The following is a 27,548-nucleotide window of genomic DNA, read 5'->3' on the forward strand; positions in this document are numbered from 1 at the left end:
CCCCAGCTACAGATGATACGTGAGTGAGTGAGCGTAGCTGTGGTCCAATAAAATTTCGTGGGCACTGATACTTCCATTTCATGTAGGAAGTTTTCATCCCCCACCTCCAACCATTTAAAAATGTAAAATGTCATTCTTTTACTGAGGAAGCAGCCGGGGGAATCACAAGTCAGCATGGACAACTTAGCAAAAAAAAAAAAAAAAAAAAAAGGAAATAAAAAAGAAAAGATAAAAAGCTGGACTGGAAATGGGGGGGGGGTGTAGCTTGGGGTGTAGCTCAGCTGCAAGCCCACCCCTGGGTTAAATCCTCAGTACCAAACAACAGCAAAACATGTACTTCCTTGTTAAAGTAAATTAGATTTTGAAGTTTCTGTATAAAAATCACCTGTGGGGGCTTCGGGTGGGGCTGCGCAGGAGAGCACGAGTCTAGCATGACCAAGGCCCTGGGTTCTATTTTCAGCACCATAAAAAAAAGAAGATTACCTGTGGGACTTTTGTCAGACACAAACCAGCCCTCACCTGCCCCCAGTATGTGAGGGACAGGGAAATTAAGAGCACTGAGCCCCTCCTGTTGGTCATGCCTCAGCCCCACTGAGTCAGAACACAAATACTAAATACTGCTTTTCCCTTAAGGAAGGGCACCGCTAAGGAATGGAGCCACGGATCAAGAAGTCCAGTGAGAGAAGGGGAGAGAGAACACACTTGCAGGTGTAAACGCTGGCAAACGACGTCAAGAAGAATAGCATCCTAGAGAGCAATGGGAACTCAAAACTTCAGTGTCCCAAATAATCAGATTTCCTGGCTCTACCCGGAGATTCTAGTCCCAGAGTGGGCCAAATGTTTGTCTCTGGTGGTCACAGAAATCAGTAAGTCGGACCGTGGCATGACCTGTGATCTGATCCCGAGGTTCTTCCTTTTATGGACGGCGTGACAAACTTGTTGAAAATAATTACAAGAACAGGGAAAGGAGTGATCAGGTAGCGTTCAGCTTTCCAGCAATGCACTCTTCTTAAAACACATGATGATTAAAACTGAAATTGCTTTTGAACCAACAACGGTCACAGTTTTTAAAACTGGAGTCGACCTCAGAGGAACAAAGGGGCAAGTGTGTCACGGTTCCCTGTAGATTCGCAGCCAGCCCTCCATCACACTTGTCCAGACAAGGGTGAGGCTGGGGCTGGGGCTCCAGGGCCCGTGTGAGGCACTGGGTTCAATTCTCAGCATCACATAAAAAAATAAAAGATACCGTGTCCATCTACAAAAAATATTTTTGAAAACAGACAAGGGATGACAGAGACTGACAGGGCTGCGTGGGCTCCTCTTATTTCTGTGTGGGTTAACATTGTTGTGGGACAACAAAAGCCTTCACGTGAAACCTTGTTTTAAGGAATGGTTCACAAACTGAAGCACTGATTACAAAGAATTTGACTTTAACTCCATCTGAAAGTTTCTCTTGGTAGTGAAGAAGCTTCGGGGTTTGCTCAGAAATCATCTGAGGAGGGCACTAGGTGGAGGCACAGATGAAATGAGACCGGCCACAAGTTGACAGTTGCTGAAGCGGAAGTGATGGGCACCGGCATTCGGCTCCCTCTGGAAGGCTACTTGGCTCGCCCCTCTTGGCTGGCGGTCAGCCTTCCTCTCACTCTCCCCGGCTGCCTTCTCCGCGGGCGCCCTCAGCAGCATCCCCCCGCATGCTGGACCCCAGCCTTGAGCCCTGGCACCTCCTTGCTTCCAGCAGCAACAACTCTTTCCCACCAGCTTTCTTCCTTTCATAAATCACTAGTCTGTCCTAAGAGTGGGGAGAAGCAAACACCCCACTGAGTCTAGAACTCTCCTGCTCCTTTGCTTCCCTTTCCTGCTTCTCCCTGCTATGTGGTAATCCGTGGCTTTGTGTCTTGGTGTAAAGCAAAGAAATGGCCTGAACTTGGCTTGATTTTTTTTTAGTACTGGGAACTGAACCTCTTAGTTACCCCCGCCCCCGCCACACACACACAAGCACCCAGCCCTTTTTATTTTTTATTCTGAGACAGGGTCTTGCTAAATTGCCCAGGCTGGCCTTGACCTTATGATCCTCCTGCCTCAGCCTCTCAAGCAGTTGGGATTACAGTTGTGTGCCACTGTGCCTGGCCTGAATTTTCCTTTCAAAACCATCATTATTCTCAGACACCAGATAGGACATTAGGTTTTTTTTCATTCAAAAGACATTCCAAGGGCACCAGGCCACCCACAGTGTGAACCAACTGAGATCTAAGAGCAGCGAAAAACTTCATGGAGCAGCACGGAAAACTTAGGAAGAACCGTGAAGACAGACGCCATTGTGGCCATACAATACTAACACAGTCTCTCAAACTTTTAGCATAAGAACCAGTGAATGGGCAGTGACGGTAGTTAGGATTTGTGAAACAAAGCTCAGTGACCTGGGAGAAATAAAATCCTAAGAACTAGAGAGAGAGAGATAGAGGAGAGAGAGAGAGAGAGAGAGAGAGAGAGAGGAAAAATAAGCCTGGTGCAGTGTCACACGCCTGTCATCCCAGCAACTGGAGAGGCTGAGGCAGGAGGAATGCAAGTTTAAGGCCAGACTCACCAACTTAGCAAGGCCCTAAGCGCTTACAATACCCTGTTTCAAAAGGACTTGGGATGTATTCAGTGGTTAGTGCCCCTGGATTCAATCCCCAGAGGGAGGAAAGAAGAAAGAAGAAAAAATGGTCACGAAAGAGGCAAACAAAACAAACTCAAAAAAGGGTTTTCACACATACACTTGAAAAAGCCTAGAGTTGTCCAGTTCAGGTGATGCCGGAAACTTTTATCTTTGGAAGCAAATAACTCACCCTGAAGATATACATAAATATATCCCAGATGCTTTCTGTATGTTAACTCATTTAATGTTCAGAACAGCAGCCCTGGGAAGTAGGAAGCTCAGAGAGGAACCTGCCACCTCTGCACAGCCTGTGCTGGGACTTGCATGTCCAGCCGAAGTCTGAGTTGCATCTCAGTCTGAAGAATTCCAAAAAACTCTTAGTCAAGACCATACATGATGTTTAATCCCTGGACCTTCCCTTTCAAAAGGACTCTGCTCCTCTCGGTGTGTATACTTCCAACAGAACATTCAAATTCAGAGAGCTCTAACCTTCAGCAAGGCCCTCCTTAGGGTGAGCTGAACTGCCCTGTGAGGTGTGCACCCAGGGATGCCATCCCGACCTTTGGAGCTATGATCCAAGGCTGATTCTTCCTTAGCCATGTGCTCATAACTAAGGGAGCCCCGTGGGGCTGCCAGGCAATCCTACTATATCCCCTGCCCACGTCCTCTCTACCCTCCTAGGTGACTGTTTCCAACCTTCCCAGGCCTGGAACCTCTGACGAAGATGCCTCCCTTGTCCTGATGATTTGCTTTCTAATAATTTCCCCAGAAAACAAGAGAAATGCTGAGACGCACAGAGGCAGACCCTGGCCTCTTTCTTTATCCTCACTTCCTGGTGATCTCATCCAATCTGCAATTTACAGCACTCGACATGAATCTTAGGGTTCTCAACACTGTGTCCCTGCCATGTCTCTCCCCGCCCCTCCAGGCTCCCATGACCAACAACAGTACCACATCTCCACCTAGGCATCTGAGGTTTATGTGCAAAACTAAGCCCACTCCTGTCACTCCTGTCCCTAAAACCTACTCCACTCAGTCTTGCCTATCTCAGTGACAGGTCCCTGTTTCTAGGTCAAAAACCCTGGAGTCATTCTGTCTCCTCTCCTATCCTCAGGATGTCCTACTGACCTCCCCAGAGCGCCTTGAACCTGGCCACTTCTCACTGCCTCCCCTTCGTTTTTTGACTGCCAAAGTATAATACTTACATGTACTTTAAACACTTTTGGGGGGGGGGCATTCAACCCAGGGGCACTTAACCACTGAGCCACGTCCCCAGGCCTTTTTACATATTTTATTTAGAGACAGGGTCTTGCTGAGTTGCTTAGGGCCTCACTAAGCTTCTGAGGCTGGTTTTGAACTCAGGATCCTGCCTCAGCCTCCTGAGCTGCTGAGATTACAGGTGTGTGCCACCATGAACACCCTTAAACACAATTTTTAAGCGTATTTTAATAATCAAACCTGGGCCTAGTGTTCAAAGTTCTCACAGAACTTAAGAAAGCAGAATCTTGAATAGATTCCTTTGGGATATGCTAATGTCCGTAGTGAAGCCTGCTGGGCTCATCTGCTACCAAGTCAATGAAAGGTATATTTCTTTTATCATTATTAGTCTCCTGAAAGAAATGTACCCAGTGAGTATGTAGCCCCTAAATATAAAATCAAATTGATTAAGCGCTTTAGGGTTTCTTTGTGTCACCTTTATCTCCAGCCCTGCTTCACCTTTTCTAAATCTTGTCTCTGTCATGGAGTTAGGTACAGGGAGAACTCAAAATGAGTAAGTGTATTCGTTCTTATTAAGTCTGGATCTGGTCCTCACATTTCTTATAGTCTCAAATCCAGCTGGTATATTTCATACTTACAGAAATACAAATTCATTTGATTCTTCTGCATTAAACATTTCTTTTTTGTTGTTGGTTTTTTTTTTTTTTTTTTTTTTTTTTTTTTTTTTCGGTGCTGGGGATTGAACCCAGGGCCTTGTGCTTGCAAGGCGAGCACTCTACCGACTGAGCTATCTCCCCAGCCCCTGCATTAAACACTTCTAAAATTTTATTTAAAAATATAATTTAGCTCCCCCATTGTTAAAAATGTTTACAACCCAACACGTTTTATTTTGTGACGTTAATGATGTAACTAAGAAGAAAACATCTCTTTCTCATACACATACACAGATGTTCCCAATTTTCATATTCATTTCTGCCTCTCAGCTGCTAGTCCTTCTATGCATAATGTTAAGTTCTAACTTTGGATTTTAAAATTTGTCCTCCAAAAGGTATTGTGACCCATTAAAAAGAATAAAAAGGTAAAACTTGACCATCTCACAAGTTTTAGTGACCACACCAGGAAGTACACTTATACATCTTGTTTTTGTTTTTTTGTTAGTTTTTTGCCATGCTAGGGATTGAATCCAGGGTCTCGCACCTGTTAGGCCAGTGGTCTACCACTGAGCTATGTTCCCAGACCCTTAAGTATGTTTAATAAACATTTTTTTTTAAATCAAGCCACATTAAAACCCTTTGAAAAATTAGCTTTAACATGTCACAGCAGTGACTCAAAGCTGTCATTAGATTTATTTATATTATATATTGGTTTTAATATTGGTTTTTAAAGATTGAAAAGACCTATTTGATTTATAGCCAAACTATTTTTAAAATGAGGTAAAGTTAACTTCAAAAGTTTGCTCTCCTTACTTCCAATTTTTAGCCAAAATCAATTTTTATTGGTACTTTTTAGTTATACATGACAGTAAATTCATTCTGATATAATCATACAAGCATGGAATATATCTTATTTTAGATAGGACCCCATTCTTATGGTTGTACATGATGGTGGAAGTCACTGTGCTGGTTTCATATGTGTGCATGGGAAAACTATGTCAGACTCATTCCACTGTCTTTCCTTGTTCTATCCCCCTTCCCTCCCTCCATTCACCTTTGTCTAATCTACTGAACTTCTATTCTTTCTCTCAACTCCTCCCCTTCCCTTAAGGAACCACTATTTGACCCAGTTATCCCACTCCTCAATATATATCCCAAATCACTTTTTATTAAAAGTACTTTCCAAATTACTGTGCAGTCTTCATATAGACACAACCTGTGCTCCCGTAATTATTGTTTAAATTAGGTTTAGGTTTTTCAGCCGCATTTTATGTGGTTGGTGTTTGTCTCAAGATTCGGATCTGTCCTGGTCCGCACCGCATTCTTTACGAAGTGTTCTTTTCTGCATTTTTTCCACTAGGTGGCAGTATTGGGCTCTCTGTGAAGGGAAGGAGCACCTCTGCCTTTTTGTGCACCTTCTGCCTTTTTGTTCACCTTCGCTTTATTTCTGGTCCCCCATCACAGCATCTCATCACACACTGTGTGGCTGGTTTCCTAAGGCCGGCTGTCAGCTTCCTGGTAGGAACCAATCCGGGAACCGCGGTGACACAGGAGTCCAACATGCAAGTGGATAGTGCAGTCCTCCCGCGCTGCGGAGGCTGCAGCTCAAGGCCAGTGTCGATAAAAGCCCAGAGACAATTTATAGTCACAGTGGACAGCTGAACTCGGTCTGAAAGTGTTCTTTACATTATTGAAACCAACGACAATGTCAGGCTGAAACGTTGCTGAAGATATACTCTGATCTTTTACTTTGATAAAAGGCGAGAGGAGGGAAATATTTGTATTTGTCAGATTATAATTAGATGTTACATCTAGTTATTCAAGATTTAATAAACTGGCTCAAAGCCTCCTGCTGTAAGGCTGAGCTCTCATCCACGAATGTATATGTACCTATATACATGTACAGAATCTGAAATTTCAAACACTGCACATTGCAATTAACAAAATAATTCAGACTATAATGCTATTATCACAGCTAGAGTGTATGCTGCAAATTTTATTGTTTTAATTTAAAAATTTTGGGTACTGGGGATTGAACCCAGGCATACTTTTACCACTGAGCCACATCCCTAGCCCATTTTATTTTATTTTATTTTTTTTATTGTTGTTCATATTTTTTTTTATTGTATACAAATGGGATACATGTTGTTTCTCTATTTGTACATGGAGTCAAGGCATACCATTTGTGTAATCATAAATTTACATAGGGCAATGATGCTTGATTCATTATTTTTTTCCCTTTCCCCCAACCCCTCCCACCCCTCTTTTCCCTCTATACAGTCCCTCCTTCCTTCATTCTTACCACCCTCCTTATCCCTAACCCTAAACCTAACCGTAACCCTAATGCTAACCCCTTCCACCCCCCATTATATGTCCTCATCCGCTTATCAGTGAGATCATTCGTCCTATAGTTTTTTGAGATTGGCTTATCTCACTTAGCATGATATTCTCCAATTTCATCCATTTGCCTGCAAATGCCATAATTTTATCATTCTTCATTGTGGAGTAATATTCCATTGTATATATATGCCACAGTTTCTTTATCCATTCATCAACTGAAGGGCATCTAGGTTGGTTCCACAATCTGGCTATGGTGAATTGAGCAGCAATGAACATTGATGTGGCTGTATCTCTGTAGTATGCTGATTTTAAGTCCTTTGGGTATAGGCCAAGGAGTGGGATAGCTGGGTCAAATGGTGGTTCCATTCCAAGCTTTCTGAGGAATCTCCATACTGCTTTCCAGAGTGGCTGCACTAATTTGCAACCCCACCAGCAATGTATAAGTGTACCTTTTTCCCCACATCCTGGCCAACACCTATTGTTGCTTGTGTTCTTGATAATCGCCATTCTAATTGGGGTGAGATGAAATCTTAGGGTAGTTTTGATTTGCATTTCTCTTATTACTAGAGATGTTGAACATTTTTTCATATATCTGTTGATTGCTTGTAGATCTTCTTCTGTGAAGTGTCTGTTCATATCCTTAGCCCATTTGTTGATTGGATTATTTGTATTCTTGGTGTAGAGTTTTTTGAGTTCTTTATAGATTCTGGAAATTAGCGCTCTATCTGAAGTATGAGTGGCAAAGATTTTCTCCCACTCTGTAGGCTCTCTCTTCACATTACTGATAGTTTCCTTTGCTGAGAGAAAGCTTTTTAGTTTGAATCTATCCCAGTTGTTGATTCTTGCTTTTATTTCTTGTGCTATGGGAGTCCTGTTGAGGAAGTCTGAACCTAAGCCAACAAGTTGAAGGTTTGGACCTACTTTTTCTTCTATAAGATGCAGGGTCTCTGGTCTGATTCCGAGGTCCCCATTTTATTTTTTATTTTGAGACAGGATCTCACTAAGTTGCCTGAGGCCTTGCTAAACTACTGAGGCTGGCCTTGAACTTGTAATCTTCCTGCCCCAGCCTTCAGAGTTGCTGGGATTATGGGCATGTGTCACCACACCTGGCAGCTACAAATTTTTAAATGACTACATCTATTTCTGACTTAAATTTTCTCAATCACAGTCCAAATATTTAACCCATGCAGACCTTGACAATATCAACTGCAGCTCAATGGCAATTCTAGTTAACTGTTACATTTAACTAGAGAAATGGGAGGGGCAGTCTACTTGAAATTAGTTTCTAATTAGACCTAGATTAGATCTGAAAAACTGATTTAACTTGTTTGGTTTTCAGTAGACTTTCATGATCTTCAGAACACCAAGTAAAAATGCTGCCTTCTGTTTAGTGTTTTTTTAAGAGTCCAATATTTGTTGATCTCTACAAGGTTATGCAATTATCACAACCTATTTCCAGAGTATTTCCATCACTCCACAAAGGAACCTTGTGCCTGTTAACAGGGAGCCTCCAACTCCTCTTCTTCCGGCCCCCAGTAGCCTCTCTCCACTTACCATTCCTATGGATTTGCCTGTTGTGGACATTTCATATACATGGAATCACAACATGTGGCCTTTCTGTCTGGCTTGTTCCCAGGGTTCATCTATGTCACAGTGCCAGTCAGCTTTGTTGCTGCTTTGACATGTTAAAGCTAATTTTTCAAAGGGTTTAATGTGGCTTGATTTTTAAAAAAATGTTTATTAAACATACTTAAGGGACTGGGGACATAGCTCAGTGGTACAGCGCTGGCCTAACAGGTGAGAGACCCTGGATTCAATTCCTAGCATGGCAAAAAACGAACAAACAAAAAACAAGGTGTATAATTTGTACATCCTGGTGTGGCCACTAAAACTTGTGAGATGGTGAAGTTTCACCTTTTGATTCTTTTTAATGGACCATGGTAGTTTTTGGAGGATGAATAATATTCTACTCTATGAATACACCAAATTCTGTTTACTCATGGATAACCAATGGACATTTGGATTATTTCCATTTGGTGCTATTATGAAGGATGCTGGCATACAAATTTGTGTGTGTGACTTAAAATATTAGAAAAAGAGTAAAGTAGATACAAGTATAAAAAATTACCCTTAATTTCTAACTATATAAAGCTCTCCAAAGATAAACTTTTCAAAAATCTAAAAAATGGGGCTGGGCATATAGCTCAGTGGTCAAGTGCTTGCCTAGCATGCACAAGGCCCTGGGTTCAATCCCCAGCACCGCAAAAAATAAAAAGAAAGAAAAAACTTAAACAAATATTTATTTTGTCTTTTCCCCTCTTCTTCTTCCTATTCAATTTCACATACCTTTTTCTGGAATCATGGATAATTCTATTATTCTCTACATGATATTTTACTTTAGACTAAAAAATACTTCATGATCATACAAGCTCTTAATTGAATGTCTTTGAAATATTTATTAATAAAGCAATCTATTTTATTTTAAAAGATGTGAAACAATGGTAAAAATACCCATGAGTCCATTATCCTTTTTATATCAATTGTCTTTTTAGTATGAATTTTTACGTGGCGATTTTCATGTGATTCTTTTCAATCAAAATTGCATTGTGAACAGTTAAAACAATAAATAAATTTGTGTGTGGACGTATGTTTTCATACCATGGGCATGTACCTAGGGCGGAACTCTTGGGTCATACGGTAACATTGACATTTTGAGGAGCTGCTGGACTACGCGGACTACGTTGCCCCCAGTAACGTGGCAGACTTCAGATTTCTCCACATCCTTGCATACACTTGTCATGGTTAATTTTTCTTTGTTCTTTTTTTCTTTCTGCTCCTCAGTCTGGACGATCTCTGTTGACCTACATTCTAAGTTTGTTGTTTCTTCTACCTGTTCAAATTCTCAACTTAAAAATTCCAGTTTGAGTCTTTTTTATAATTACCTCCTCCCTACTGATCTTCTCTATTTGGTGAGGCATGGTTCTTATACTTTGAGATCCTTATGGTTGGTTTCCCTTCATTCTTTGAATATGAGTTTAAAATCTTTGTCTAGTAATGCTTCCTTACAAGCATTTTCTATTACTTGCTTTTCCTGACCACAGCCACGTGTATGGAACAGATTTCCTTATCTCTTTGCATCTCTTTTCATTTTGTTGTTTTTGTTGTTGTTATTGCTGCTGTTGTTGAAAACTGTTTGTCGTTTAAAACAATACCATGTAGGAACTTTGAAAGTCAGATTCTATCCCCTTTTTAGGATTTATCCTTACTCAGTGACTTTTGTGAAATAATTATGTGAAGTCTGTATTGTTTGTCATGTCTTAAGGATTTTTCATGCAATCATGTCATATGCAAAGAAAGATTCTATTCTTCCTTTCCATTTTTATCCTTTTTGAAAAACTTATGGCACAAAAACCTTCAGTAAAATTTTGAATAGAAGAAGCTAAGTACATATTCTTGCCTTGTTGACAATCTGCTATAATTGGACATGAAGTTCATTTTCATTTTACGTAAGTATTGTCATTCAATACAATGTTTAACACTTGGCAATTTGTTTTTTTATTCAACCAAATTGGTTTTGTTCCTTTACTGACTTTTTTTTCATTTAATCAAAATCAAATGCTTTTAAAATTTTTTTAAAAATCCAACATCATTGAACTACTGACATTTCAGCTATGCTTCGTGTAATTTGTAATGGCTACCCTATGGATTGCAACTGTATTCCATAACTTATCACAGTCTACTTAGTTACTGTTGTTCTACATCATATAAAATGTGAGAACTTCACAACCTAAATTTAATTTACCTCACTTCTGAGTTTCCACATAGATTTTGAGGCTCCTACCCATGCTTTTTCTCTTATAATTTCTTTTTAAAAGTTTTATTTGTTCCTTTTAGATATACATGAAAGTGGAGTGTATTTTAACATATTCTACATATATGGAGTATAACTTATTCTAATTAGGGTCCCATTCTTGTGGTTGAACATGATGTGGAGTTATACTGATTGTGTATTCATATATGAACACAGGAAGTTATTTCTGATTCATTTTACTGTCTTTCCTATTTCCCTCCCCACTCCCTTCCCTTCATTACTCCCCCTTTGCATAATCCAGTGAACTTCTATTCTTCTCTGCCCACATACTGTGTGTTAGCATCATTATATCAGACAGATTATTTGGCTTTTGGTTTTTGGGGATTGGCTTATCATGATAGTCTCTAGTTCCATCCACTCACCTGCAAATGCCATAATTTCATTCTTTATGGCTAATATTCCATTGTATATATGTACCACATTTTCTTTATCCATTCATCTGTTGAAGGTTGGTTCCATAGTTTAGCTATTGAGTTGAGCTGCTATAAACATTGATGTGACTGCATTACTATAGTATGTTGATTTAAAGTCCTTTGGGTATGTACTGAGGAGCGGGATAACTGAGTCAAATGGTGGTTCCATTCCAAGTTTTCTTTCTTTTTTAAAATTTATTTAATTATTAATTTATTTTATTTATTTATTTATTTTATTGTAAACAAATGGGGTACAACTTGTTTCTCTATACATGAAGTACAGGCATAACCATTCCAAGTTTTCTGAGAAATTTCCATACTGCTTTCCAGAACGACTGCACCACTTTGCAGTGCCACCAGCAATGTATGAGTGTACCTTTTACCCCACATTCTCCATGTTTTTTCTCTTAACTATCCTTGGTACTACTGTCCAATATACTGTAACTACATATATTATAAACCCCATAATGCAAACTTGTAAATTTTACTTTTAAATAAATCAAGAGAACATAGTCTTTTATTTACCAGTTCTCTTAACAGTGACTGTATAGATGGTGAAGGCAATCTATGGATAGAAGTCAAATATCCTACAGCATACAGAACAGCTCTCCTAAGAGAGAGTTACCTAGTTCCAAATGTCAATAGTGTCAGGGCTGAGAAACCTGTGAAGATAACATGCATTGTTGTTTTTTAAAAATTTTTTACATGCATTGTTTTAATCAATTACTTTCAAGATTATCTCTTTATAGCTGTGTTTTTCAGTTCATTAACTATAATGCGCCTAGGTAAAATTCTACTTTTCCTGCTTTGCATGAAGGGCCTCTGTGTCTATTAAATCTATGTTTTTTGAAGCAAATTTGGAGAGTCTTCATTACTTTTTCAAATTTTTTTTGCTCCATTTATCTTTCTCTTCTCTCCAGACTCTACTGACATGTATTTTAGATATTTATCTCAGGTCCCTGAGAATGTATTTATTGGTGTTCAATCTCTTTTCTCTTTGTTCTTCCAATTGAATAATTTATTTTTATCTGTTTTTATGTTTATTGAATCATTTTTCCTGCTTTCTCTAATATTCTGTAATGCCCATCCATTATATTTTTTTAACATGAGAAATAATACTTCTCAACTCTAGAATTATTCAGTTCTTTTTAAATGTATGCTCTGGGGCTAAGATTCCCTACCAGTTCATTTAATCCTTCTTTTCCTTTAAGTTGTTAGCATATTTATAATAGTTGCTTTAAAGTCATTGTCTATTAACACCAACTTCTGGATCATCTTGGGGTCAGTTTCTAGAAATTGCTTTTTCTCTTAACTATGGATCACACCTTCTTGCTTCTTCAACTATCTAGTAATTCTTGTTTAATGAATCTTGTGAATGAAGTACAGAGACTACAGATTCTATTATATTCCTCCAACGAGTGTTTTTCTTCTAGTTGTAGAAGGAATTAAATTTGTAGAACTCAAATTCAAAACTTCATCTTTACCTGTGGTGGAGCTGACTCTCTACTCCACTCGTTCCAGCCTTCCTCTGCTCTTCTCCACCAGGTCCCCGGAGTGTCCCTCATGCTGTGTCCACGTGGATTTTGAGACTCCTACCCATGCAACTTCCTCTTTTCCAGACTTCCCCTCTTATTTCACAGCCTCACTAACAGTCCCAAAATCTGTCCTCTGACTCCTCAAGCGGGTAAGACTGTGGCTTCCTGCACAAACTAGAAAGTGGTGTTCAGCAAAAAGCCACAGAAACAAATTCCATCCAGAAAAGTCCCCATCTTTCAGGGGTTGATTCCCTTTCAGTTTCTGTCTGATTTGGGTCATTCTCCAGTGTCTTCAATAAGTTTCTCTTCATATGTAGTTCAGTTTTTATAAAGGTTATCTGTAGGAGGGATGGCGTGTGATAAGCAACTTCACTAATACTGGAAATGCCAAGTATCATGTTTTAAAATGTGAGAGTTTTATTTGAAACAGAAACTATTCTATTCATCCATGCTTTAACATATCCAATCTCTCTTAACCTTATGCATTAAAACCTGTACACGTACTTTCTATGAGATACTACTTCCATGCCTGAAGAAGTTTCTCTGTATAACGATGATAATACGGACTTTCTCAGATGAACCACTTACTAAATGCATGAATTTGGAAAGCTTATTTACTCCTTTGTGCTTTTTCACTTGTTTTGTGCTGGGGATAATTTAAAACGCAGAGGCTGGTTAGAAATTTTAAGTGCTTATACTGCCTAGCATGTGTGAGGCCCTGGGTTTGAGTCCCAAGACAGCAAAAATAAAATTAAAAATGCTTACATTGCAAAGCATATGCCCAGTGTGTTACTAATAAAACAAAAATCGTTAGTTCCTTTTTCTTAAAGCTCTTTCTCCATTCCAACTGTGGCAACAGAAGGAATTCCTAACACATGACCACCCTTTTCTAGTTATTTCATTCCATTAGTAACGTTTAATTGAGTTTACTTTATGAGGATAAAAGAGCATAAGAGAGAGACCACATCTCGCTCTATGGAGGAAGCAGGGAGTTCCCAAGGGGACAGAGAACCCAGGTCGGAGGCTCTCCTCACAGAGTCCCAGGGTGGGCAGGCGTGAGGCAGGGGGAAGCAGGGCATGTTTACCACAACTTCCTTCATGTACACAAGAGTCTTTCCACAGATGTGACATGTATACAACCAACCACAGTGACTCGCTAAGCAAAACTGCCGAGATAAGTGAGACGGATTTCAAAAATGAAATAAAAGAAATGGAAAGGTCAGTGCAAAAATAGTTTTGAAGCTTAAAACATACACCAAACTAAATTTTAAAAAATACATTGTGCTGTTTCTATTTATAAGAGTAAAGAGTACACAGGCACATAATGTCCTATCTACATGATTATTTAAAATGTTAATAACAAAGACAGGACCGCAATGAAATAAGAGACTGCTTCTGTGGTCGCGGGGCCTGACCACTTTAAGGTGACGTATGCTGCTACCCACTTACAGCATTTTCCAACCCCCGGTTCTGCATCTTGTCCAGGTGTAAGAGACTTTGCCACATATTTCACAAATATTCAGCTATGCCATTTTAAAATGGAAATAGAGCTGTTTCTAGTACTCTTCATAAAAACACAATCAGGCATTAATTGTTCTAAGTTCATTAGAGACAGAGAAGGCAAAAGGGAAGTTGCTGCAGGGAAATCTAAGTGGAGGTGTTGCTCCAACCGACAGAACAGAGCTGAGAAGCTGTCTGCTCTCAGAAATAAGAAAGAATCAAAACGGCTGGTCATACAGCTTCCATGACCACGTAATCATATCGAGCTGACATGATGATGTACTTTCTCAGTTTAAGTCCCTTAGAATAGGATGAAGAGGAAAGGGCCCATGTAAAAATGTCATCTAGGTCGTGACACAATATACCTCTTCAACCTGATATAGTGTAATACTCCACATCCACAAGTTCTATGTCCATGGATTTAATCAACTGCAGATTGAAATTATTAAAAACAAAACAAAACAAAAAAGTTCTAAGCATATACAGACTTTTTTTTGGTCATTATTCTCTAAACAGCACAGTATAACAACTATTTACATGGTACTTACACAATATAGTTATTGTAAGTAATCTAGAGATGGTTAAAGGTATGCAGGAGGCTGTGCATAGAATGTATGCAAATACTACACTGTTTCACATGAGGGGGTTGAGCATCCGAGGGTTTCCATATTCCCAGGAGGTTCTGGAACAGATTCCCTACAGAGACTGAGGGATGACTGTATCTGGCTTAAAATTAAGTTAGTTTAGCAGTGTCTGTAAAACGATCATCTTTCTCTATAAACAGTGATGAAAAACAGGCATTTTCTTGGATTTCTTATGTCTATACTCAAGTAAACCAGTGGAGAGCAGAGTTTTCCTGCAAAATCAGATAGTAAATATTTAACCTTGTAGACCATATAAGTGTCTGCTGTAACCACTCATCTCTTTCACTGTAACATGACAGCACCATAGAAAACATGTAAATGAATGCAAATGGCCATGTTTCAATACAATTCTCTTTACAAAAACAGGTGGTGGGCTGGTGCAGTGTGTGGCTGTTGTTTGACAACCACCAGTATAAACAACAAGAGGTAAATATTTAGTGCTAAGTGATACTAAACAACCTCTTAAACATATTCCTAAATTTCAGATGGTGAACAAGAAGGATAATTTTTAGGTCTCCATGATAACATTAAATAAATCACAATTTCATCTTCAGGGAACTCAGGATGTAATTGAACCAATTTTTCTATATAGCATCCAAAGCTGAGAATCATTTACCTGGGCATAGTCACCAAAAGGTGGGGAATAAGCAATGCACTTCTCCAATGCTTGCTGCGATTCATTTCCCTGAGAGATTGCATCCAGAATGTTGCTTGCAATTCCAGTCTTATTTAGAGTGTTTTTACTTGCAGCAGCTAAAGGCAAAATAAATACAATTTAGGTTGTTCTATTATAAATTATAAACAGGGTGCAAAACTCATTAACTCAGCATGGTCTCTACACAACACAACTTTTAGTTTGTGGATATTTATTTATTTTCCACAGAGAAAAGTATATAGAGTCTATGAAATTGTTTCATTCATTTGGAACAACAGAAAATGAAAGCTTGCCCCATCAGTAAAATAACTATGAGGGAAACGTTTAAAACACACACATCTCATCTCTAAAACAAGGTACACGAAATGTAAATCAAACATCCTTGTTAAAGCAATGGTTGTCATCATCAATTTTTAGACCAGATCAAAGCACAGTAGGCATATTTGAAACACATGTATATTTTTTTCTGATTTTTAAAAAAATTAAAAATTAACATTCAGAAAGTGTATATTTAAAATGAAATCAACCTTTAATCTCTTTTCATTCAATCCTATTCTTTCTGGATGTAACAGATGAGAGTTTAATTCCCCAGATTTACTTTATGTGTTTACATAAATAGGTGGATATGAGAATATACCGCTTTAAATAAACACGATTCATTTTATGCATATATTTGCTTTCTCCACTTAAAATATGCTTTAGCGATGACTTCATATGAGTGATTAAGAAGTTGCAGGTTCTGGTTTATGATAAGCTGTTTATTTACCCATTCCCTTACTGATAAACATTATATTCCAGTTTTTCATTATGGACAATCAATATTGCAGTGACTATCTCTGTGTCTAGAGTACACACTGGTGACTTAAAAATTTTTTGAACAAATATATAAATATTTGATTCATATTAATTGGAGGCCTGAGAGGGTCCTCGAGAAAAGTGAGGCAGAAGAAAAGTGGATGGGCATGATCAATTCATAATGTAGAGTATATGAAAATATTATAGTAAATCCCCATTAACAAAAAATAAAAACATTGTATAAAGTCACAGAAATTACTTTCTAGCAATACTGTATATAATCAGTCCAATCCAGTAACTGCTTAGAATTTTTCAAGAAGAAAAATAAACACATTTGATTTGAGGTCATCACTCAATTAAATATGAAAAATTAGAACTCAAAAAAGTAAATGAGAATTTCATTTCTGCTGATTAGAAGTCATATATATTGGGGGTATCCAAATACTCTATATTACTTAGGGGTTTATATCTCTGGTTTAGAAAAATGATTCTATATTTATTATAAATAATTCTAGTAGTGCCATATAATTCTTTGCCCCCATTATTTTAATCGTAATTCAATGACAATCCAGTAGAATGATTACATTCTTAATAAAATACTATTAAAATATTTTCCTTAAATGAAGTAGTATGCAATTTACATGTCAATTTTAATTTTTTTTTTCAATTTTAAAAGTGAAGTTATGATTTATGGCTTAATTTGGTCAATAGAAATTGTTTGTTTTCCATTGTTAAAAATTAAAGTAAAACCCATTAGAGAAATTGTCCAACAAAGCTTCAAAATACTGTTAGTGGTTCCCACTTACATGATAAGCACACACTGGGTAACACACTTGCCAGATTCAAATATGGATTTTTACTGAGTCGAATTTCTTTTGGTGGTTCTCCCAAGAGTGAAGTCTGATTCTTAGAGGCAGCCTATTCATCAAGAACAAAAGATGGGGCACTTAATAAGAGGTATAAGAAAATAAAGATGCAGAAACACTTATTTTTCAATATGTTTAGTCTACTGTGATTAAAATTTGTAGAACCTAAACTTTGATGATATAAACTTATAAAATATTTGAGGATTTTGATTAAAATTGTTTTATCTACTATTATTTTTTAATTACCTTTTTAAAAACTTCTAGAACCACTGAATTTTAGAACTAAAGGTACCCTGTCTGACCTTCTCACTTGAAGCTGAAAGAATTCATCTTCATCAGGGAAAACAAATTCCATCTCTCATTTCTAGAAATACAGATATCAACATTTATTATTATGATTTTTTCTTTTATATCACATGGCCACAAACCAAATGGCAAAAGCAAAACTTATTTCTCTCTGGTACTAAAAATAATACCAAGCAAAATAAGTGAGTTTAATAAAACCAAACTCTACATTTAGATGACAATGCTTAAAAAGTCACATTTCCTGAAAATCTATGTCACAATATTTTCATATGACTAGTTAGGTATGAGGATTCTAGCATTTCTTTAACAGAAGAAAGAGATGAAATCATGTTCTAATTCTTCAGTGTATTTCATATACACCTGACAGATTTTTTTACTTTTTAACTCTCTAATCATAAAGATTTTAAAATAAGACAATATTCAGGATTATAAAATTAAAGTTAAATCTAGTAGCTCAATTTTCAAGTTTAATTGGTTTTAATTTTGTTTCCTAAAGAGAATAAAGGAAGTATAATCTCCAAGAGATTAAATTCATAGAGAAAAGGAAACCAGCAAAGAGCTCACACGTTTTGTTTCTAAAATGTTCAGATTTCTGGGGTTATATCCACATCAGGGGTTCACAACTCTGACTCTAAATGAGATGTTATAAAGTTAAAAAAGAAAAAAATACAAAATGTCCCTACAAAGATAGGCCTAGAACCACGTCTTTTTTTTTTTTTTTTTTTTTTTTTTTTTTTTTTTTTTGCGTTGCCGGGGGTTGAACTCAGGGCCTTCTGCTTGCAAGGCAACACTCTACCAACGGAGCTACATCCCCAGCCCGAACCACATGTCTTTAATGATGAATTCTATTAGACATTTTAAAAGAAAATTTAACACCACTTTTCTCAAATTCTTTCACAAAAATGAAGAAGGAACACCTCCTAAATCATTCCAGGAGACCAGGATTTGTTCTAGTATCAAAATCAGACAAAGATAACACCTGAAAACTATAGACCAATATCTCTTATGAATATTAAAGCAAAAATCTTCAACACATGTCTAGCAAACTGAACTCAGCAGCACATTAAAAGCATCATACCCCATTACCAACTGGGATTTATTCCTAGAATGCAAGGATAGTTCAACATGCGCAGGTTTATCTATGTGATATACCACATTAACAGAACAAAGCAAGGAAAACCACACACGATCATCTCAATGTAGAAAAAGCTTTAGGCAGAATTAAACATCTGTTCATGATAAAAATACTCAACAAGGGCTGGGGATATAGCTCAGTTGGTAAAATGCTTGCCTCACATGCATAAGGCCCTGGGTTCAATCCCTAGCACCAAAAAAAAACAAAAAACAAAAAACAAAAAACAAAAAACCCTCAACAAAACAACAATAGAACATAATAAAGTTTAATCATCATATTCAATAATTAAAGATCAGGAGTAAGTTAAGGATGCCAACTTTTGTCTCTTCTAGTACATAGTATTGGAAGTTCTAGCTAGATCAGTTTGGCAGGAAAAGGAATTAAGAAACATTCAAATTGCAGAATAAAAAATCAAGTTGTCAAGCAGTATGGAGAATCCTCAGAAAAACTGGAATGGAGCCACCATTTGATCCAGCTATCATACTCCTCGGTTTTTACCCTAAAGAACTTAAAATCAGCATACTACAGTGACATAGCCACATCAATGTTTACAGCAGTTCAATTCATAATAGCTAAACTATGGAACCAACCTAGATGCTCTTCAACAGATGAATGGGTAAAGAAAATGTGGTACATATACACAATGGAATATTACTCAGTCTTAAAGAAGAGTGGAATTGTGGCATTTGCAGGTAAATGGATGGAACTAGAGAATATCATGCTAAGTGAAATAAGTCAAACCCGAAAAAACAAAGGCCAAATATTTTCTCTGATAAGCAGATGCTGATCCATAGTGGGAGGTGGGGTAGGGAAGAAAGAAGGAACTTTGGATTGTGCAGAAGGAAGTGAAGAGAGGCATGGGGGAGAGGGGATGGGAAGGACAGTAGAATAAGACAGACATTATTACCCCATTTACATGTATGATTACACGACTGGTGTGACTCAGCACCATGTTCAGTCAGAGGAATGAGAAGTTGTGCTCCATTTGTGTACAATGTGTCAAAATGCATTCTACTGTCATGTACAACTAATTAGGACAAATTTAAAAATAAAAAAATGAAAAGTTGTTTGTAGAAGATATGATTGTATAAATAGAAAACCCTAAAGACCCACACACACAGTTAGAATAAACTAATTTAGCAAAATTACGGGATTAAAAAAAAATCAATACACAAAAAAATGTGTTTGTATATACAAATGATGAACAATCTGAAAAGAACATTAATAAAATAATTTCTTTCATAAAAGCATCAAAAATAATAAAATACTTAGGAATTAACTATGGAGGTAAAACTCTTGTATTAAACCTATAATACACTGTTGAAATTAAAGAAGATATAAATAAATAGAAAGATATCCTTATAAATAATATCATTATTTAACTGGGTAAGCATTAATGATTCTCCTAAGCTCTTTCAAACTATAAAACTCCAAGCTTATATTAGCTTATATTTAATTAATTTTTTTGGAGGGGGGTACTGGGATTGAACTCAGGGGCACTCAATCACTGAGTAACATCCCCAGCCCTATTTTGTATTTAATTTAGAGACAGGGTCTCACTGAGTTGCTCAGCACCTTGCTTTTGCTGAGGCTGGCTTTGAACTCATGATCCTCCTTCCTCGGCCTCCCAAACTGTTGGGATTACGGGTGTGCACCATGCCTGGCTCATATTTAATTTTTACAATACCAAGTATTTTTAAAGCCATCCTTTAGCACATACTTTTCAAAACAGCAAATAGTCATAAAAATAAAGAATTCATATTGACATTGTTTTACAATAACAGCATTAAAAAACTCATTTTACAAAATTCAGAATTATTTTACTTATAGGCAAACTGGCAAATTATTAAGCACAGTACCAAATGTCAGCTGGAATAATTTATCAAAAATGGATTTTTGTTGTTTGTTTATTTACAATAAAAAGGTACTTCCTCATAGCATTTTGAATAAGGCCATCAGTTTTGCTCTGCAGCCTTTTCTAATAGAGAGCTCATTTGGAGAGGGAGATGGTGCAGGACTGTGTCAGTGAGTCGTTTTCTTATGGCATTGGACTTCAGAAACGATCCCCAGGCTATGTAAGGCTTGGACCACAGAATAGGAAAAATGCCTAAAATCAGGCATTTCAAAACACCCAAAAAAGACTTCATTGGAGGCTGGCATTTGAGTTTAGGAAGGTGCCTTCAAGGAATGGAAACAGCACCAGAAGAGGGTTCAGAAAGCAGGAGATGGTGTCCAGCTGGAGCCCAGAGAATGTGGATGTGTAGAATTAAGAGTGTGGGAAAGACAGTAGAATGAGACGGACATGACTTTCCTATGTTCATATATGAACACACGGCCATTGTAGCTCCACCTCACAAACTACCATAAAAATGGGAAGTTATGCTCCATGTATGTATAATACGTCAAAATACATTTTACTGCCATGTATAACTAAAAATAACAAATTTAAAAAAGAATGTGGGACTGCTGAGGACAAATGTAGACTTCATTAAGAAATATCTCGAAGGACAAGAGTGTCAGGGTCTCATCTATAAATGCATGAAAATGTTTTTTCACTCACTGCTATTTAAATAAAAATTTAAAAAAAAAAAAAGATACTTCCAAAAGAGCACCATGCTTTCTTCAGTTTTGAGGCATAAATGTAAGCTACTGAAAATCATTTCACTGACAAGGCAATTTATCTAGGTTGTAATTCATACTTAAATACTTTAGGTATATTATCAACTTCCTTTCAAGTTTGAAAATGAATGCTTCATCCAATTTTGTGAATTTCTCACCTGTAAAATAACCATGAATTAGAACACCCCAGTATCACAAACACTGCATTGCAGACAATGTGAGGGAACACGCCTGTGTTCTGGCACCGAGCTCACCTCCGGGCCTTTTGGCTGGCTCTGCTGCTGCTTATGGTGTCCCGTCAGTAAGCCTCCAGCAGCAAGGTTTGGAAAGCTCTGAAGGTAAGGCTGTGTCCCTGAGAAATTTCCTTCTGCTATTGCCACCGCGGCGGTCTGTTTCTCCTGAGTATTACCCAGCCCCGGCCCGGCTTGTCCAACAGCATGCTGATTTGGGAAGAATGGTAACATGCCCATTCCAGCTGCTATAGTTGTTTGAGTTGGAATCAGATTAGATGCTGCAGCGAATGCAAATGCAAAAAGCCTTCGTTAGACCAGATTTATTTACAACAGTCCTTGTGATTTTATTCCTTTTTTTGGTCAAAAAATGGGGAAATCTTTTTCATGCCTATCAAAGAACTGTTAAATTCAAAAGGTGAGGTTGGAGGCTGCAAGGCTCCTTTATGAAAAAAAACAAAAACATACAACTGCAATAATGTGAACTGGGTACAGTGGTGCACGCCAATAGTCCCAGCTACTGATGAGGCTGAGGTTGGAGGGTCACTGGAGTTCAGGAGTTCAAGACCAGCCTGGGCAACATAGCAAGATACCATCCCATCTCAAAATAATAAATAATAATGATAATAATAACAATAATGCTTTTCTTATTTTTAACAACTTCTAAGATAATCTCAATAATATTTTAATTCTATTTTAGAAGTTAATGTGCTTTTTGACATTTAAGTTATATCAGTACTTTTTTTTTTTTGGCATTGGGCATTTAACCCAGGGACACATTACCACTGAACCATATCCCCAGCCTTTTTTATTTTTGAGACAGGGTCTCACTAAGTTGCTCAGGGCCCCTGCTAAGTTGCTGAGGCTGGCCTCCAATTTGTGATCTTCTTGTGTCAGCCACCTAAATCATCGGGATGACAGGTGGGTGCCACCATGGCCAGCTTATCAGTACTTTTAAAAAAAAAAGTTCAGTCACTACAATTGGTCTGCTTCCATATTTGAAGAGAACAGATGTCTCGAGTTGAAAATCTCTTGGATATGTTTAGAGTGAACCCCATAGGAAGTCTAGTCACTAGCTTGCGGCCACTAGTGAGAGCCGATTGTGTATCTCTCTTCAGCTGAGTTCATCATCTTCACATTCATAATCTATAGTCAGTCATGGCTGGAGAGTTCACAAACAGAAACCTACAAATGATTCAAACCAAGACTTCCTTTTAAACCTAGTGACTTTGTTGTTGTTGTTGTTGTTGCTGTTAAATATCATAATACCACTGATTGGTTGGTTTTCTTTAAATTATTTTTTATTCTTAGGTGTAGATGGACACAATACCTTTACTTTATTTATTTTATTTATTTATGTGGTGCTGAGGATGCATGTGAGGCAAGTGCTCTACCACTGAGCCACAACCCCAGGCCCCTGGTTGGTTTATTTTACTAAATGTTTGCAGATGAATACTTTGGGTTTGTTTTTTGGTTTGTTTGTTTGTTTGTTTGTTTGGCTTTTTTGGGTCAGTACTGTGGTTCTTCTAGCTTTTAGTAATATATTTATTTGGATACTGAATTTTCTGTGTTCGTAGAGCAGCACCTGTTATAGCCAATGGCTTCTTATTTAACCTAATATGCAGTAAACATTCGCATAAGCTTTCAGTCAAAGAAAATTTAAGTTTTTAGAAGGGCAGACACTGTCTTACAAAAAGAAAATTTCTTCGCTGACTTAATTTTTGCCTGGTCATTTTCAATCATCAGAATTGACTGAATAATTTGGTTCTTTGACTAGTGGGTTTTATGTTCAAAAGGCTAAGCATGCTATCTGTACTTAATTAACTTTTAAATTACTAGCAGCCCTTTGTTTGTAGTCACATATTCATGCCTAACTAAATTTTCAATTAAGCTTCAAACTGAAAGTACCTTTCCAAATCACATTCAAATAAAAAAAATCTTGGTCTAACACCAGGCTATTACTACTTTTCTTAAAAAAAAAAAAAGTAAAACAAATAAACTTTACATTTATAAATACTAGACATTCCTTTTATAAAGACTAAGGGTTTCTTATCCAGGCAACAATTAAATGGATACATGTGTAATATGCTGTCCGCCCAGGGGGCAGCATGTCAGTCTCAAATGGATCTATGTCTTCTCCTCATACTGCTGTGAACCAGCATAAAATATTAAAGCAAATCCTACAGGGACCGTCTTATCTTAGCATGGAAGCAAGCACATCAATAACTCATCAATATTAAAAATAAAAAAAAGCCAAGGGGGTTCTTAAAATTTCAAATGACTGAATAAAACTCAAATTTCACCTTCCTGTAAATAAAAGTAGACTACAGGTAAACTACACTCCAATCTCAAGTCTGCCTATTCACTGACTTCTCAGGAAATATATGCCATTTACTTTTATGGGTTTCTCCGTGGTGTCCCATCTCCGTTTTCAAGGGAAGCGTTGCCCCTATCCCTAGTGCAGTTTGAAGTACCATAGCCGGGGGTTCTCCAAGTAAGCCAGGCTTCTACAAAAGAAGGACAGAAGTAAGACTTTTGCTCATGGCAGAAAGATAACCCTAATAAAAAGAACAGACCCATGAAATTTCACAAGGAATCTGTTTAACAGTCTGCTTCTAGAAAAGGAATGAACTGATGTTAGGAAAAAAAATATGCCCTACTTACATTATTAGTATGGATATTCTCAGACTTCATTAACTGTTGCTGTGTCCGGGGTACATGAGACAGATTCTGAAGGAATAAGTTAGAAGTATTACCCATAACTGAGCTCTGTGAAATGATAAAAACACTCGGTTAGTTTACTCCGGGAAAGCAACTTGTTGTATAACTCAATAAATCTTCAATTTCAGTTCTTGAGCTGATCTAAGTAAAAGCAACAGCTTCTGAATATTCTATTTCCCAACTCTGGGCAATAGTAATTATTTTAGTGATACAGAAGAGGCGACCGTGTGGTTATGAGACTAATTCCACATCCTTTCACTCTTCATCCCCCTTTTCTCCCCTCTTTCTGGATTTGCTGGATTTTATGACAGTGACATTGTATTTGTTCATTTATTCATTTACTAAACAAATACTTGCTGAGCACCTACTATGTGTCAGGTACTGTGCTACATGGTGAGAAATACAGTATCATCTACATTCATGGATCATATAGTCCCCTGAGGAAGGAGGACTTTATAAAAACATAAAGAATTACAAATGATACGTATATGAGGAAAAAAATATTGTGGACCAACAGTGGGGGAATTTGATTTAGAGTGGACAATCCAGGGAAGGTTTCCTCGAGAAACCGCCTCTTGTGCTGTGATGGGAAGGTGCAGCAATGACTAGGGGAAGCTGGGCGATCAGGTGTGGAAGGGGAGGGAGCACTCCGGGCACAGAGGGAGTAGAGACCTCAGTGGGAGAAAGTAGGGGCTTTGGGACAGTGAACGCGATGAGAGGAGCGTGGGAAAGGAGGGCCGGCTTGTGCCAGTCTCCCGGGCAAGATCAAGCATTTGGGTCTTTCTCCTAAAATGAAGAGACTATGATTGACACTCTGAACTCCCCTTTTCTATCACTCTGTACACCTTAATGAAATCCACTGTTCAGCGTCTGCTTTCCCACTGTTTGTTCTTTTGTGTTGCCGAGGATGAACCTCAGGCTTTGCACGTGCTAGGTCAGCACGCTGCCACTGAGCTCCATCCCCGGCCACTGCTGTCCGAAATTCTGCAACAACAGAGACTGTGATGATTTGTTTGGTGCCATAACCACAACCGTCTAGAACACATGTTAGATTCTCAATGATACATGCCAAGCAATGAATGAATGAAGACCTTGTAACGTACTATGTTAGATTCCAAGGATCAAAAATTTTAAATGGACCCTTCCTTTAAAAAGCTGTATTTAGGACCACACATTCATTCATTTACCCTATATCATGCATCCATTATATATTAGCTTTGATTTGTAATTGAGGTTCTATATCTTTAAACACTATCAGAAGCTGAGTAACATTTATGTCCAATATTGTGGATATATATATATATATATATATACACACACACACACACACACACACACACACATATATATACACATATACATGTATGATTTAAAATATTTACCTGTAAAAAGTAAGAAAAATATTCTTTACTCTCATAAACATATGAATTATTTTTATGACATTGTTGTAAGAATTGAGTTATTGTCCACTTGTTTCTCTCCATAGGTATTTTTTGAGTTAGGACCACATAAAAAGTTTTGTTGTCTATAGAGTATTATCTAGCAAAAATATACCACAACCTATATCTCTTCTCTTCTTCATGCCTTGCAAATAGGAATATATATATATATATATATATATATATATATATATATATATATGATTGTGCTGCTTTAATTAGCTTAATTGGATTTGGTAGGCTTATTAAGTTATGATTGTATATAGCTATAATTATGAAGGATTTTCTTCTAAAACAAAATACTCATCTTCTTGAGAAGCTTAAATGTTAACAACAAATGAAATATTCACTCCATTTGGTCTTCCGCTACTCCACACTGCTTGTGTACCTGGTGTGCTTTATTCAAGTGTAGAAATGCAGGGGAGATGGGTGGGTTCATCAGATGCGGCAAGCTGTGAGGGGTTCCCAGCACTGCTTGGAGAAAAGAAAAACAAAAATTCAACTCTATGACATGTGAAATTAAATATAAGACAAGGTCCTCAAAGGCAAATGAATATTTCTTTACAGTTTGAACAAATTCATCCACAGCTTAAGAATATACCAACCTTGTCAACAGTCAAAAGCGACAGGGCCATCTCTGTGATTCAAACTTAGAATTTGCTTTAAAATGCCTACAGTTTTTGCCTTGATTATAAAACACCTAACCTGGCTTACTCTTCTCCAGCACTTGGTGCAACAAAACTAATTCCATCTTTTTATAAGTATGGTACCAACTGAACCCACATTATTTGCTCAGGGTTTGTTTAGGTGTTTGGAGAATTTTTGTCAGAGGGTGGGGGAGGGCACGATGCAACCAGTGTTCTTAAGAATCTTATTATGTAAAATGCTATTGAGAAGATACTATAAGTACACAAAATACTTACATAATAAAAAAAGGACACATCAAAACTATACACAGGGACAAACGGAATAAATGGTAATATCCTCTTTATCAAGAGTAAGAGCCCACATGCCAGGGACTTTTTAGCACTCAAGAGCTGTAGTTAGAGATGTCAACACCTCCTTCTGTCTTTTTTTATAGTCGCTGTATTTTGTTGTAAATGAAAGAAATGTATTTTACTTCATACTGTTTACTGAACACAGTATCTCCCAGTTTAAAACCAAAGCAATGACCAAAATAAAAACAATCTGAAAACACACGTAGCCTCACGTGAACCAGTGACTCTCACTGTGTCCAGCCTTCCCTTCAGTAATTGATAGAATAAGTTGACAGAAAATCAGTAAGGATGTAGAAGACTTGAACAGCCCTCCCAACCACCTTGAATTAACTGACATTTATAGATCACACTACCCAACAGCGGCAGAATACAATTTGCTCGTAGAAGTATATTATCTATTCTATTCTATTCTATTCTATTCTATTCTATTCTATTCTATTCTATTCCATTCCATTCCATTCTATTCAAAGTGAATTAAATTAGGTATCAATAGCCAGAAAAAAATCTGAAAAGCACTCAAATTTTGCAACATATGTAACCTGTGGGTCAAAGAAGAAATCAAAATGTAAAGTAGTTTTGAAATGAATGAGAATGAAAATACATCAAAATCTGTGAGATGCAGTGCTTAGAGGAAATCTGTGGTATAAAACACATTAGAAGAAAGGACTCGAGTAAATAATATAGTTTTACTTCAAGAAGAAAAAAGAAAAAATAGATTGGACTGTATCATAATAAAATTTTTTTCTCTTCAAAAGACATTGTTAAGAAAATAAAAGGATAACACACACAGTGGGAGAAAGTATTTGCAAAACACATTTCCAACAGAATACTCATATCTAAAATAAAGAAGGAAAACTTAAATAATGACAATAACAATTTTGAAGCATGCGAAGCACTGAAAAGAAATGTCACCAAAGAAGATATAGATGGCAAATTAGCTCCATAAATGATGCTCAAAATAATTAGTCAAAT

At 37.4% G+C, this 27,548-nt stretch overlaps 1 protein-coding gene across 2 annotated transcripts in view; it reads right to left on the reverse strand.

The window, feature by feature from the left end:
• Raver2 (ribonucleoprotein, PTB binding 2) overlaps positions 1–27,548 on the reverse strand; it is a 78,293-nt gene that overhangs the window by 2,446 nt on the left and 48,299 nt on the right. The window contains exons 6-11 of one of the 2 annotated variants that reach the window (XM_047540354.1): positions 25,967–26,049; positions 24,083–24,187; positions 23,814–23,925; positions 21,443–21,699; positions 17,069–17,180; positions 15,429–15,565 (exon numbers count right to left, since the gene is read on the reverse strand). In XM_047540354.1, the coding sequence (XP_047396310.1) occupies positions 15,429–15,565; positions 17,069–17,180; positions 21,443–21,699; positions 23,814–23,925; positions 24,083–24,187; positions 25,967–26,049 (806 nt within the window). Of the gene's footprint in view, positions 1–15,428; positions 15,566–17,068; positions 17,181–21,442; positions 21,700–23,813; positions 23,926–24,082; positions 24,188–25,966; positions 26,053–27,548 lie in introns of both variants that reach the window. The other variant, XM_047540344.1, reaches the window with a different exon arrangement.

This window comes from Sciurus carolinensis, chromosome 1 (genome assembly GCF_902686445.1).
Source record: "Sciurus carolinensis chromosome 1, mSciCar1.2, whole genome shotgun sequence".
In the NCBI taxonomy this organism is placed as follows: Eukaryota; Metazoa; Chordata; class Mammalia; order Rodentia; family Sciuridae; genus Sciurus; species Sciurus carolinensis.